This window comes from Scyliorhinus canicula, chromosome 3 (assembly GCF_902713615.1).
Source record: "Scyliorhinus canicula chromosome 3, sScyCan1.1, whole genome shotgun sequence".
NCBI classification, from domain to species: Eukaryota; Metazoa; Chordata; class Chondrichthyes; order Carcharhiniformes; family Scyliorhinidae; genus Scyliorhinus; species Scyliorhinus canicula.
This window is the reverse complement of record NC_052148.1, coordinates 158,759,167-158,771,733: the sequence shown is the minus strand read 5'-3', so window position 1 is coordinate 158,771,733 and position 12,567 is coordinate 158,759,167. Positions and strand designations below refer to the sequence as shown.

The 12,567-nt window shown below is 45.7% G+C and overlaps 1 protein-coding gene across 14 annotated transcripts in view; it reads right to left on the bottom strand.

The window, feature by feature from the left end:
• Positions 1 to 12,567, bottom strand: part of LOC119963054 (LIM domain-binding protein 2) — a 659,146-nt gene that overhangs the window by 42,431 nt on the left and 604,148 nt on the right. For all 14 annotated transcript variants that reach the window (XM_038791570.1, XM_038791569.1, XM_038791573.1 and 11 more), the window contains one exon: positions 1,408 to 1,531. In XM_038791570.1, coding sequence (XP_038647498.1) covers positions 1,408 to 1,531 — 124 coding nt within the window. The remainder of the gene's footprint in view (positions 1 to 1,407; positions 1,532 to 12,567) is intronic.

The following is a 12,567-nucleotide window of genomic DNA, read 5'->3' as shown; positions in this document are numbered from 1 at the left end:
ACCATGAATATTACAGCAGTCATTTTGTAGATTGTTTCATCAATTCAAGTGTGCAATGTAGCTCATATAAACACTACTTACTCCTTGTTTACCTGTGTTAAGTATATATCAACTGTGTTTCATTGAATTAAAGCATCAACAGTGGAGAAGGAGGCCATTCGGCCCATCTTGGAAAGATCACCCGACCCAAGCCCATGCCTCTACCCTATCCCCTCAACCCAGTAACACCACCCAATCTTTTGGACACTAAGGGGCAATTTAGCGTGGCCAATAAAACTAGGCTGCACTTCTTTGGATAGTGGGAGGAAACCGGAGCACCTAGAGGAAACCCACAAAGACACGGGGAGAAAGTGCAAACTCCACACAGTCACACGAGGCCGGAATTGAATCTGGGACCCTGGAGCTGCGAGGCACCTGTGCTAAACACTGTGCTACCGTGTCGCCCAATAATTAATTGCAGGTGCAAGAATTAATTGGGGCACTCACTGAGACTTGGGTCGCAGTTGAGTTAGACGGTGTATACTTGTAATGTTTCACTTTGTAAATAAATAATAGACTGAGTAAAGATTGTCTCTAATACATTACATGACCTTTTGAAATGTAACTACATACACCACTGAACATGTAATGTTGTGACACAAAAGTGTATTGAATAACTATACTGGGTTTCCAGAATGATAGGGGGAGAGATTCTCCTAAATGGAGACTAAGCGTTCGCGCCATTGTGAACGCCGTCGCATTTCACGACGGCGTGAAACGGGCGCGGGGACAACCGATTCTGGCCCCCACAGGGCACCCTTCCCGGCGCCAAATGGGCTGTGCCAACCCGCGCATATGCGGGGGACTTCTTCAGCACGCCGGCCCCAACGCAACATGGCATGGGGGTTCAGGAGCTGGCTTCGCAATAAAGTAGGTCGGGGGGGCGGAGGGGGGAGAGAGGCCGGCCCGCCAGTCGTTGGCCCCGATCGCAGGCCAGACATCATCGGAGGCCCCCCCGGGGATGCAGCCCCCCCCCCCCCCCCCCCCGCACAGAGTTCCTGCTGGCAGCGACTAGGGGTGAACAGCGCTGGCGGGACTCTGCCGTTTCCGTGCGGCCACTCGGCCCATTCAGGCCGGAGAATCGGCGGTCCGGCTGCGGACAGCAGCCTGCGACCGATGGCGCCGATTCTCCGCACCTTGGAGAATCGCGCGCCGGTGTCGGGGCAGCGTGGCACGGTTGCGGCGATTCTCCGGCCTGGCGCGGGGCTCGGAGAATCGTGCCCAGTATTTCTTGAGTGGTCAGTAAATTTGATACTGTGTGGAACAAAAAAAATGTACAATTGGAGCATTACCTAACTTAATTAAGGCCAATCTCCTCCAACTATTATGAATATACATTTTATTATATAAAGTACATTGTCAGTTTACCTGGAGGTGCCACCATTCGCTGCCATTTCTGGAATAAGCAGGTTTTCAGACAGTCTCTTGGGCTGATATTGTATGTTTTATGTCTGGACATCAGTTCTTGCATTGGCTCCAGTATAACACACAACTGGAAAAATGAGAACAAATTTATACTGTTACACTGGTTGTGTTAAAAATAAGAAAAGTCAAAGTCAAACACATGTTTCAGCAGATATGATCTGGTTTATCTGATTGTTGCCAAACTCCACTTTCCAGTCTGCCTCTCAAAAATATTTGACTCTTTTGTTTATCAAAAATATGTCTAACTCAAGTCTTGTATATATTCAATGACTCATCCTCCACTGCGCGTTGAATATATTCAAGTCTGAGTTACACAGAGTTTGATGTACAAGGAAATCAAGAGTTGGGGTTGGGGGCAGCAGCTGTAGGCAGGAAAGTGGAGTCATGGCCACAAACTGGACCTCTGGCCTCCCGCGGTACATTTATTGGCAGTGGGATGCAGCCTGCCTATAGCCGGCGGCGGGATTTTCTGATTCCCCCCCCCCCCCCCCCCCCCCCCGTCAATGAGATTTTCCACCGAACCTCCCTCCCCCCGGGCTGGGAAACTGTGGGAGTTAGCCTTCTTGTCCCGACGGCCAGAATGGCTGAAAATCCCCCCCCTCATTATCAGTACTGATCAGCAGGTTCGACAGGTTGAATGGTCTACTCCTTCATTTATTTGTTATGTCCTTAGATCACAGTGTCTTTGAATAAACCATTTCTTTAGCCAACATTGTTACAAACTTTACTTCATAGGAAAGATAATTATTTTTCTATATCCTTCATTGGTCTGAAATTATCTGAGAACTTCAGGCATTGTTTACTGCTTAAATATTGTGCATTTAATCCTTCAACCTGCAACAACCTACTGTGTTGTTGATTAAAAATACTTAAAACTGACAGCAATTTCAAAAAGATGGCTGTGTGAGAAATTGGAGGTATGATAATTTAGATCCAACCCAGGTCCCTTTGGAGGGAATTTCTCCAGAACTATGCAGATTTGTAATAAAACCTATACATTGTCTTATGATACATTGTCCCCTTTTTATTCCACTTCGTCTTTGGTTGCTACTCAATGTAAAAGAAAATAAATTCCTTTAGAGGTAATTTCTATTTCAGATACTTCTCCTTTTACAGCTGAAAATAATAGGCCTTGCCAGGAATTTCTTTGACATGTTTTTAAAAATCAAAATGCTTTGATTTTATCAAGGATGCATTTACACTGCAATAATGATGTTGGTGAAAATCTTCATACTGAGGGTAACTGCAATCCAGATCTGGTGTTGGAAACCCACTTCAAGTGAGGCTCCTTCCTTCAGAAAACCCTCCCCTCTCTGCTCAAAATGGTTGGGTAACATAACTTATTAATATCTTTGTGCGTCCATAAGTGGTCTCATTGCAAACACGGGGTGCGTAGGTAGTAGTTGAATTGCAACATTAAACAGGTCATACTACTGTTTCAGAGTTTTCCCAACTTGATCACTTGGGAGTTGGGCAGCTCCAAAGCAGCTGTCAGACTGGTTTGACACAATTATCCCACACTTTGCTATTTTAAAGGACACAGATGATCCTGTAATATTCAACCCTTAATTATGGGATTGTCCTAGCTTGCTCCATAGCAGGTCCATTGTAAACAGGAGAACAGCGATGTAGGGAACAAGCTTTCCAGAGGAGCACAAAAACTGTCAAAGGATGTTATGGTGAGACTATGGTTTAGTTTTACAAAAAAGTGAGCACTTTCATAGAACAGTACAGCACAGAACAGGCCCTTCGGCCCTCATTTTCCTCTGACTATCCTTCAAATTTTCAGAGTTGCAAACAGAAACAAAAATGTGTCAGCATTTAGAAAAGAGGCACAGTAAATTATAGTTTTACTAAAATGTTTATTATGCTTACCAAAGAGCAGGTAGATGCCACAAAAGTGTCTTAGCTCTGACTTTAGTGATGTGTTATCTGTGTTGGTCTAACATCGACTGCAACTGGATGCAGTAAAACTAGAAACAGGCTTCCGATGCAGGATATGGTCCAACACTGTTTTATTGAGCCTGTTGATTTCTGTACATAATCTGCTGTGGGTTGACACTCTATTAACCTAACTGATAACCTCCTATTGGCTTGACTAGACTAGCTCTCTATCACATGGTAATGTTGTTCATTGGCCTGTGCACTGCAACTATCTCCATTGCCGTGTTCTGTGAGAGAGGGAGAGCCTTAATGCCCTGTGGGCTTTATAGTGGTGGTGTCCTGTCTGGTGATTGGTTGTTCTGTGTCGTGTGTTCATTGGTTATCCTGTGTGTCAATCGCTGCCTGTCTGCATCTCATGATATACATGAGTGGATATTATGACATTTAGAATAGCAATTTCTACATTACAATTGTTTTCATTTTTTTCACTAACCATATTGAATGTGATTCACTAAGAATCCATTGCCCTCACTAAGCATCTGAATGGGATTAATTATTAGTATGGGGTGTTGTGGCCTCATAAACATTAGAAACAAATTGAGACCTTCATTTGTAAATATTTACTTTTTTCAGCCATCTGCCAGAGGGAATTTGGTTCAATTAAGTCTGGGCTGATTTGAATCGATTTATCAGAAGTGAAAGGTCATTGCTCCAAATCCACTGCATTACAAGGCACTATAATAACCTTAATGTACAAATCTTGAAGATAGTTGTCTAATGTTTTCTCTCCTTGCTTAAATTTCCAATCCGACCAAGTCCTGCATGTCCTGAAGCAAAACACCTCTTTTGTGAAACAGTGTCTTCTCTCTCTCCATAGCAGTCTAGCTGAGATCAGAAACTCAATGGAGGGGTGAAGTTGAACATGCCCCTTTCATTCTGTGACATGGTACAATGATGCTTCAGGCTACATAACACCAAAATCTTGAATGGTGTATCTCCAGTTTAAAAGGGATACTTATTCTGCTCTTTTTCGAATGAGTTATGAATAGTCCGATTGTCACTAGTAGCTGCACCAATTCAAAGCCAGTCAACCCTTGGCAGACAACAATAAAATATGTATTTCTTTCACACAACATAACATGCATAGTTACAACCAAATACACTCATCAACAGCTGTTGTGGGATGAAGAAAAATAACAACCAACCCTACATTTATGGGCATAAAGTATCTATGAAGCTAGAAATTGTGCTCATTGTCACTTCTTTGTAAACAAATTTGTTTCAAATCCTAAATTGGCTGAAAGCCCAGGTAGCTTTCTCGACAACATGTTACCATTCAGTATTGGAATGTTTTGCCTCCAGTTACTACTTAGGTGTCCGTATAGCAGCACGGTAGCATTGTGGATAGCGCAATTGCTTCACAGCTCCAGGGTCCCAGGTTCGATTCCGGCTTGGGTCACTGTCTGTGCGGAGTCTGCACATCCTCCTCGTGTGTGCGTGGGTTTCCTCCGGTTGCTCCGGTTTCCTCCCACAGTCCAAAGATGTGCAGGTTAGGTGGATTGGCCATGCTAAATTGCCCTTAGTGTCCAAAATTGCCCTTAGTGTTGGGTGGGTTACTGGGTTATGGGGATAGGGTGGAGGTGTTGACCTTGGGTAGGGTGCTCTTTCCAAGAGCCGGTGTAGACTCGATGGGCCGAACGGCCTCCTTCTGCACTGTAAATTCTATGATAATCCAATAGAAGAATTGCTTCAAAAGTGGTTTGATGGTTTAAGGTGCCAGCGACATGCATATTTGCGATATACAAGGATAAAGCAAAGATAAAACAAGGATATCTGATAAATCAAACTGAAGCTCCAACGATTCACAGATACAAAAGCATACATAAGGTTGAAATACATTTTTAACCAGAAGATGGCAGCAGATATTCTGTGACCTAACATTAGTCCACAAGTGTTCTGACAATTTTCAAACCCGTTTCTATGACAATAAACCAGCAAGAGAATTATCAATGCAATTTCAGACATACGCTTAATCATTCAAGTTATGTAAAGTTCAACATAAATCAAAGACTGTGATATAAACAACTATAAGGTATTAATAATGAAAATGAAAAAAATGAAAATCGCTTATTGTCACGAGTAGGCTTCAATGAAGTTACTGTGAAAAGCCCCTAGTCGCCACATTCCGGCGCCTGTCCGGGGAGGCTGGTACGGGAATGCCATCGACATAGTGCATCCTGTATCTTAAGAAAATAGCTATTACCCCTCCATAATGAAGGAGAGCACGGACGGTAGAGAGGATGAGCAAATTGACCACAGCACAGTGATGGAGGGGGCCATCCAAGTGGGAGAGAAAAGAAATGTAGTTGTACTAGGGGGCAGTACAGTTAGAGGGATAGGTACTGTTCTGAGCAGCCAAGAGTGTGAGAGAAAATGAGCAGCTAGGGATGAAATGAAAAGGCTTAACCAGAAAGGTAAGAATCTCTAGATTACCATCAAAGCCACAAGCAAACTGGCATACGGTAAATAAGAGTTGGATGCCATGCCTCAAAGTTTGGTATGGTAGAAATGGGTTTCAATTCATGGGGCCACCAGCACCAATATTAGGGAAAGATAAAGCTGTACTGTTTGTACGGCCTTCACCCGATCCATGCTGGACCATGTCCTGGCGAATCACGTTACTAGGGCTGCAGACAGGACTTTAAACCAAATATTGAGGGTAGGGGGTGAGGTTCATGTGAGGCAAGATTTCAAAAGTTAAAGTGACAAGAAATAAATACAATAACTATCACCAAAGGAAAGGTACCAGGGAAACTAATCGGGCCAAAGGCTGATAGGACCCTGGACGTGATGGGTTGCATCCTCGAATATTAAAGGAAATTGCTGGTGGATTCCAAGAATCCTTCAATTCTGGAAAATTCCGAGGGGATTGGAAAATTGCCAATGTAACATCTTTTTCAAAAAGGGAGGGAGACAAAAGCAAGTACCTGTGGACCAGTTAGTTGTCATTTGAAAAATGTTAGCCTGCATTATAAAGGATGTAATAGCAGGGCATTTAGAAATATTTAATATAGTCAAGAAGGGTTAGCATGGCTTCATGAAGGGGCGATCATGCCTGGTAAATTTATTTGAATTCTTTGTGCTGGTAATGAGCAGGATAAAGGGAAACCAGTAAAAATTTGGATTTCCAAAAAAGAGTTTGATAAGGTACAAAAGGCTACTTAGGATAAGAGTCCATGATATTTGGGGTAGTATATTGGCATGTCTAACTGATAGAAGACAGAGAGTTGGGATAAGAGGGGTACTTTTAGGATGGCAACCTGTAACTAGTGGAGTGCCACAGGATGAAGCCCATACCTCCACCCTATCCCCATAACCCCACCTAACCTTTTTGGACACTATGGGCAATTTAGCATTGCCAATCGACCTAACCGGCACATCTTTGGACTGTGGGAGGAAACGCACGCAGACACGGGGAGAACGTGCAGAGTCCGCACAGACAGTGACCCAAGTCGGGAATCAAACCTGGAGCCCTGGAGCTGTGAAGAAATTGTGCGAACCACTGTGCTACCATGCTGCCCTATAACAATAGAATAGTGTTGCTAAAACTATACAAGGCACGAGTTAGACCATATCTTGAATACTGCCATCAGCTTTGGTCCCCTTAACTAAGGAAAGATATGCTGTCCAGAGAAGGTTCACTAGGTTGATCCTGGGTATGAAGGGATTTTCTTATGAAGAAAGGTTGGGTAGGTTGCGCCTGTACTCATTGGAGTTTAGAAAAATGAGAGGCGACCATATTGAAACATATGGGACATTCAGGGGGCTTGATAGGGTAGATGCTGAGAGGCTGTTTCCCCTTGTGGGAGAGTCTAAGACAAAGATGAGGAATTTCTTCTCTCAGAGGCTAGTGAATCTGTGGAAATATTTACTGCAGAGGGCTCTAAAGGATGGATTGTTGAGTACGTTCGAGGCTGAGATAAAGAGATTTTCAAAACCACTCAAAACAATCAAACATAAATAACTATAGAAGAGAGAAACAAAAAAGCAAAAACACCCATAAACTTTGACTCAAAAACAAAACTAACCCCCCGAACAACTGACGATGACTAACTCCTTAAAAAGGAAATAAATGGTTGCCATCTTAGGTGGAATCACTCCACTGACCCCCGATGACGTCTTTGACATTTTCCAAATGTAGAAACGGCATGAGGTCACCCAAGCAAGCCGTGGCACTGGGGGGGTAGGAGACCTCCACCCAAGCAAAACTTGTCTCCAGACTACAGACAAGGCAAAGGCGAGGACATCCACCTTCACCCCATACTGAAGCACCGGTGAATCTGACACCCTAATTATGGCCACCAGCGGACATGTGTCCAAATCTACATCGAGTGTCTCTGATATGGTGTTCAAGAAAGAGGCCCAAAAGCTCATCAACTTGGGACAGGACCAGAACATATGTGTATGATTAGCTGGCCATTAAGAATAGCATTCACACTTATTTCAACCCTGGGAAGAATCCGCTCACCCTAGATCTGGCCACTTGGGTCCTGTGCAAAACCTTGAATTGAATCAAACTTCGCCGAGCATATAAAGACGAGAGTTGACCCTGTGAAGGGTCTCATTCCACATCTCAACATTAAGAATGGGACCCAGTTTGCCCTTCCATTTTGTCCTCAATTCACTCAACGGAGCAGAATTTGTTGAAAGGATATTCTATTCCTGCTTGGGTCACTGTCTGTGCAGAGTCTGCACGTTCTCCCCCTGTCTCACTGCCGGATGCTCTGGTTTCCTCCCTCAAGCCCTGAAAGACGTGCTGTTAGGTAATTTGGACATTCTGAATTCTCCCTCTGTCTACCCGAACAGGTGCCGGAATGTGGCGACTAGGGGCTTTTCACCGTAAATTCATTGCAGTGTTAATGTAAGCCTACTTGTGACAATAAAGATTATTATATCCAAAATAGATCCCCCATCCAGCTTAGGCAGGATCTTCAAAAGCGAAAAGGGCGGCACCAAAGAAGAGGGGAAAACCCTGCGCGAAAAATCACAAATCTGAAAAGACTGGAACCAGGCAGTTGGAATTTCTCAGCCAATTCCTTAAAACTAGCAAACCTCCCCTCCACGAACAGGTCGTCAAACCTCTGCACTTCCCCTGCACATCTCCACTGAACCTTTCCCCCCTGGCCTTGAACTTGTGCCCTCTTGTAATTGTCATTTCTGCCCTGGGAAAAAGCCTCCAACTGTTCACCCTATCTATATCACTAATAATTTTATAAACTTCAATCAGGTCACCCCTCAGCCTCTGTCTCTCTAGGGAGAACAATCCCAGTTTATTCAATCTCTCCTCATACCTAATACCCTCCCATACCAGGCAACATCCTGGTAAATCTTTTCTGTACACTGTCCAAAGCCTCCATGTCCTTCTGGTAGTGCGGTGACCAGAATTGGACACAGTATTCCAAATGTGGCCTAATCAACGTTCTATATAATTGTAACATAATGTTCAAGTTTTTATACTCAATACCCCGTCCTATGAAGGCAAGCATGCCATATACTTTCTTTACCACCATTTCCACCTGTGCTGCCACTTTAAAGGATCTGTGGATCTGCGCACCCAGATTTTTCTGTCTCTCTATGCTCCTGATGGTTCTGCCATTTATTTTATATCTCCTACCTGAATTGGATCTACCAAAATGCATCACCTCGCATTTGTCCGGGTTAAATTTCATCTGCCATTTCTCTGCCCAATTTTGCAGCCTTTTGCATCCAGACCCGGTAAGGACAACAGATCTCCTTCCCTAAAGGCATTAGTGAACCAGATGGGTTTTTACGACAATCGACAATGGTTTCATGGTCATCACCAGACTTTTAATTCCAGAATTTTAAAATTGAATTAAAATTTCACCATTTGCCATGTTTCTTGACAAACTGATTTGCATCCTCCAGCGCATCAAAATAATAATCTCTGTCCTTGAAAGTTACCTGAAGACGAGCCGGGTACGCGACCCCAAACCTCACATTGCTCTTATACAGTGTGGCCTTGGACTTACTAAATGCCGCATGCCTGTTCACCAGCTCTGCCCCAACATCTTGATATATTCTGATGACATGGACCTACCATCTACAGTCTCGATGGCCGTTCGCCCACCTCAGGACCTGCTCCTTATCCAGGTATCGATGAAAGCTGGCTATTGTCACCTGTGGTAGCTTCCCAGGTTTGGGCTTCTGCCTCAACGACTGATGGGCCCAGTCCAATCCAGTCAGGAAGATCCCCACCAACTTTCCGAACATCTTGGACATATAGCTCGTGGGGTTTGAGCCCTCGAGGCCCTCTGGCAGTCCAACGATTCTTAAGTTCTGGCGTCTGGAGCGTCAGTGACCTTTGGCGTCAGTGACCTATTGCGTTCGGCAAGGTGAGTAAATTGTCTCATAGACACAAAGGTCCAAGGAAAGGGTCAGATCTGCTTCAGCAATGAGGCTTGTATCAGTAAGCAGTTAATGCGCACAAAACAGACGTAATAATAATAATCTTTATTGTCACAAGTGGGCTTACATTAACACTGCAATGAAGTTACTGTGAAAAGCTCCGAGTCGCCACACTCTGGCGCCTGTTCGGTTACACAGAAGGAGAATTCAGAATGTCCAATTCACCTAACAAGCGCGTCTTCCTCACACATAGAATCATAGAATTTACAGTGCAAAAGGAGGCCATTCGGCCCATCGAGTCTGCACCGCCTCTTGGAAAGAGCACCCTACCCAAGCCCACACCCCCACCCAATCCCCATAACCCCACCCAACACTAAGGACAATTTTGGACACTAAGGGCAATTTTGGACACTAAGGGCAATTTATCCTGGCCAATCCACCTAACCTGCGCATCTTTGGACTGTGGGAGGAAACCGGAGCACCCGGAGGAAACCCACGCACACACGGGGAGAACGTGCAGACTCCGCACAGACAGTGATCCAAGCTGGGAATTGAACCTGGGACCCAGGAGCTGTGAAGCTAAAGTGCTAACCACTGTGCTACCGTGAAAGATATAAAGATGGATTTTACAGAGCATCATGGTCCCCGACCCACCTGGCTAGAAGTCAGCGAACCTTCCGGCCCACAATTCTGAGGTGGATCTGCAAAAATTGAATGCTAAGTGTAGTTTTGCTTTAAGCCAAGACTTCCTCCTGAGCAAGGGACAGAAGTCCAACAGAGCTGCCGGCCAATTGGATGGTTGGCAGATCTGTTGTCTCAGCAGGGCCAGCTGGGAATGGTGGAGGCCATTGCTGCAACTATTGGCAGTGCCACTATACCAAGGAGCCCAGACATGCCTGAAATTGGGGGCCTCTGCAAGATAGTGGGGGAAGTTAAAATGACCTTCTTGGGGGGGGGGGGGGGGGGGGGGGGGGGTTGTTGCGTGTCTGTGATGGGTCCAGTCCCCCTCTTGTGCAACACCAGCCTGTGCAGGTAAGGCTTCTGGGCTTGCTGCACGGCGTTGGCTCCGGTACTGTGGGTAAAACACCTCCGGGGTGGGATGAGATCCTTAACCATCCATTAATTGGCCACTCAAAGGCCTCAATAGGCTCAACGAACCCCATCCCAACCCCCAGTAAAATTTCTGACAGATCTGGGGCAGGTAGGTAGGCACAGGATAACCACCTGTTGGAATTAACATGTCTCCCCACTGTCAAACCTGCCAGTGAGGGTACATAAAATCCATCCCATCGAGAAGAATGAAAAGGAGCAGGGGTGGGATTTTCCGACCCCACGCCGGGTCAGAGAATCGGCGTGGGGGGGGGGGCGCGATTCACGCAACGCCGCTCCGACGCGGACCCCCCCCCCCCCGGCCATTCAACCCGCGCGATGGGCCGAGTGCCCACCGAGTTAGGCCGAGTCCCGCCGGCGTCATTCTCGTGTGGTCCTACCCGGCGGGACCTCAGCGTTCATGCTGCAGGGGGTGGCCTGGTGGGTGGAGGGGGGATCCGACTCCAGGGGGGGCCTCCACGGTGGTCTGGCCTGCGATCGGGGCCTACCAATCAGCGGGCGGGCTTATCCTGGTGGGGGCCTATGTTCCTCCTCGCCGGGCCCCTGTAGGTCTCCGCCATGTTGCGTTGCAGCCAGCACAGAGATGGCAACCCACGCGCATGTGCGAAGTCGCGCTGGCCGTGGCTTACATGCGCTGACCTCCGGCGCCTGTGCTAACGCCCCTATCAGCAGCTGGAGCAGCGTGAGGCTCCCCAATGCTGTGCTGGCCCCCTGTGCGACGCAGGACCGCTGATCCTAGGGGCCACATGACGCCGTCGTAAAACGCTCCGGCATTTACGACGGCGTCAACACTTAACCCCAGGATTGGAGAATCCCTTCCCAGGTGTGCACAAAAGGACAGTGAGAGAAACAAGAGCTTTAACCAATATAGACTTTGTGAGACAGAGGATTTGTGGAGATAAACAGAAACAAAGTGTGAAATTCAAAGGCAAGTGATACAAAATGAGTTAAAGAATGAGAGAAAAGCAAAGAAACAGTTTCAAGTGATCAACAAGGTTTCGGACAGCTATTGGACACAGTGGTGTTTAAGTGGCTTAAAACATGCCATGAGCACATACCACTAGGCTTCCTGCTATTTAGTCAGGCCCACCCTACTTGTTCTGGATTGTAGGATCAACTAGAACAGAGTAGGAAGAATATCAGGTTGCCATAACAGGTGCATCTCCAAAGATACTCTGGTTCCTCAGATTACTCGGCCTGGAGCAGAGAGTTCACTTATGAAGTGGGGTAATTGAAATGATTCTAAATTAACAATGAATAGCTTTGAAATAGGCAAATATAGCTGTGACCATTAACAGCTTTCAAATAAGAGTTACTTGAGCCCTTTCTCACTCAGCATGAAGATGTGGGAAAGTAATAATCACAAATTTAATGACTTTCACAGTATGGATAAGCAAAAGTGTGATAAGGAGCACAGATTTCAGCCTTCAGTTAGATAAAGGGGACAGCTGCAGCCTGTATAATTCTGCGTATTAGGATTTCATAGTGTAAGGATGATAACTAAATGTTAGTATGTTATGCAGCCTTTGTACAAGAGAGACACCCTGTTGGAACAGGTTGTCATTCTCAAGCATGATTGTGAATAAAAATCTGTTCCTGCAACTTGCCGACTTGAGTGTTGCAATATTTTACAACATTTTGGTTAATAGCCAGGGATGCCGTTTTAGAATAAACTCAATTCCA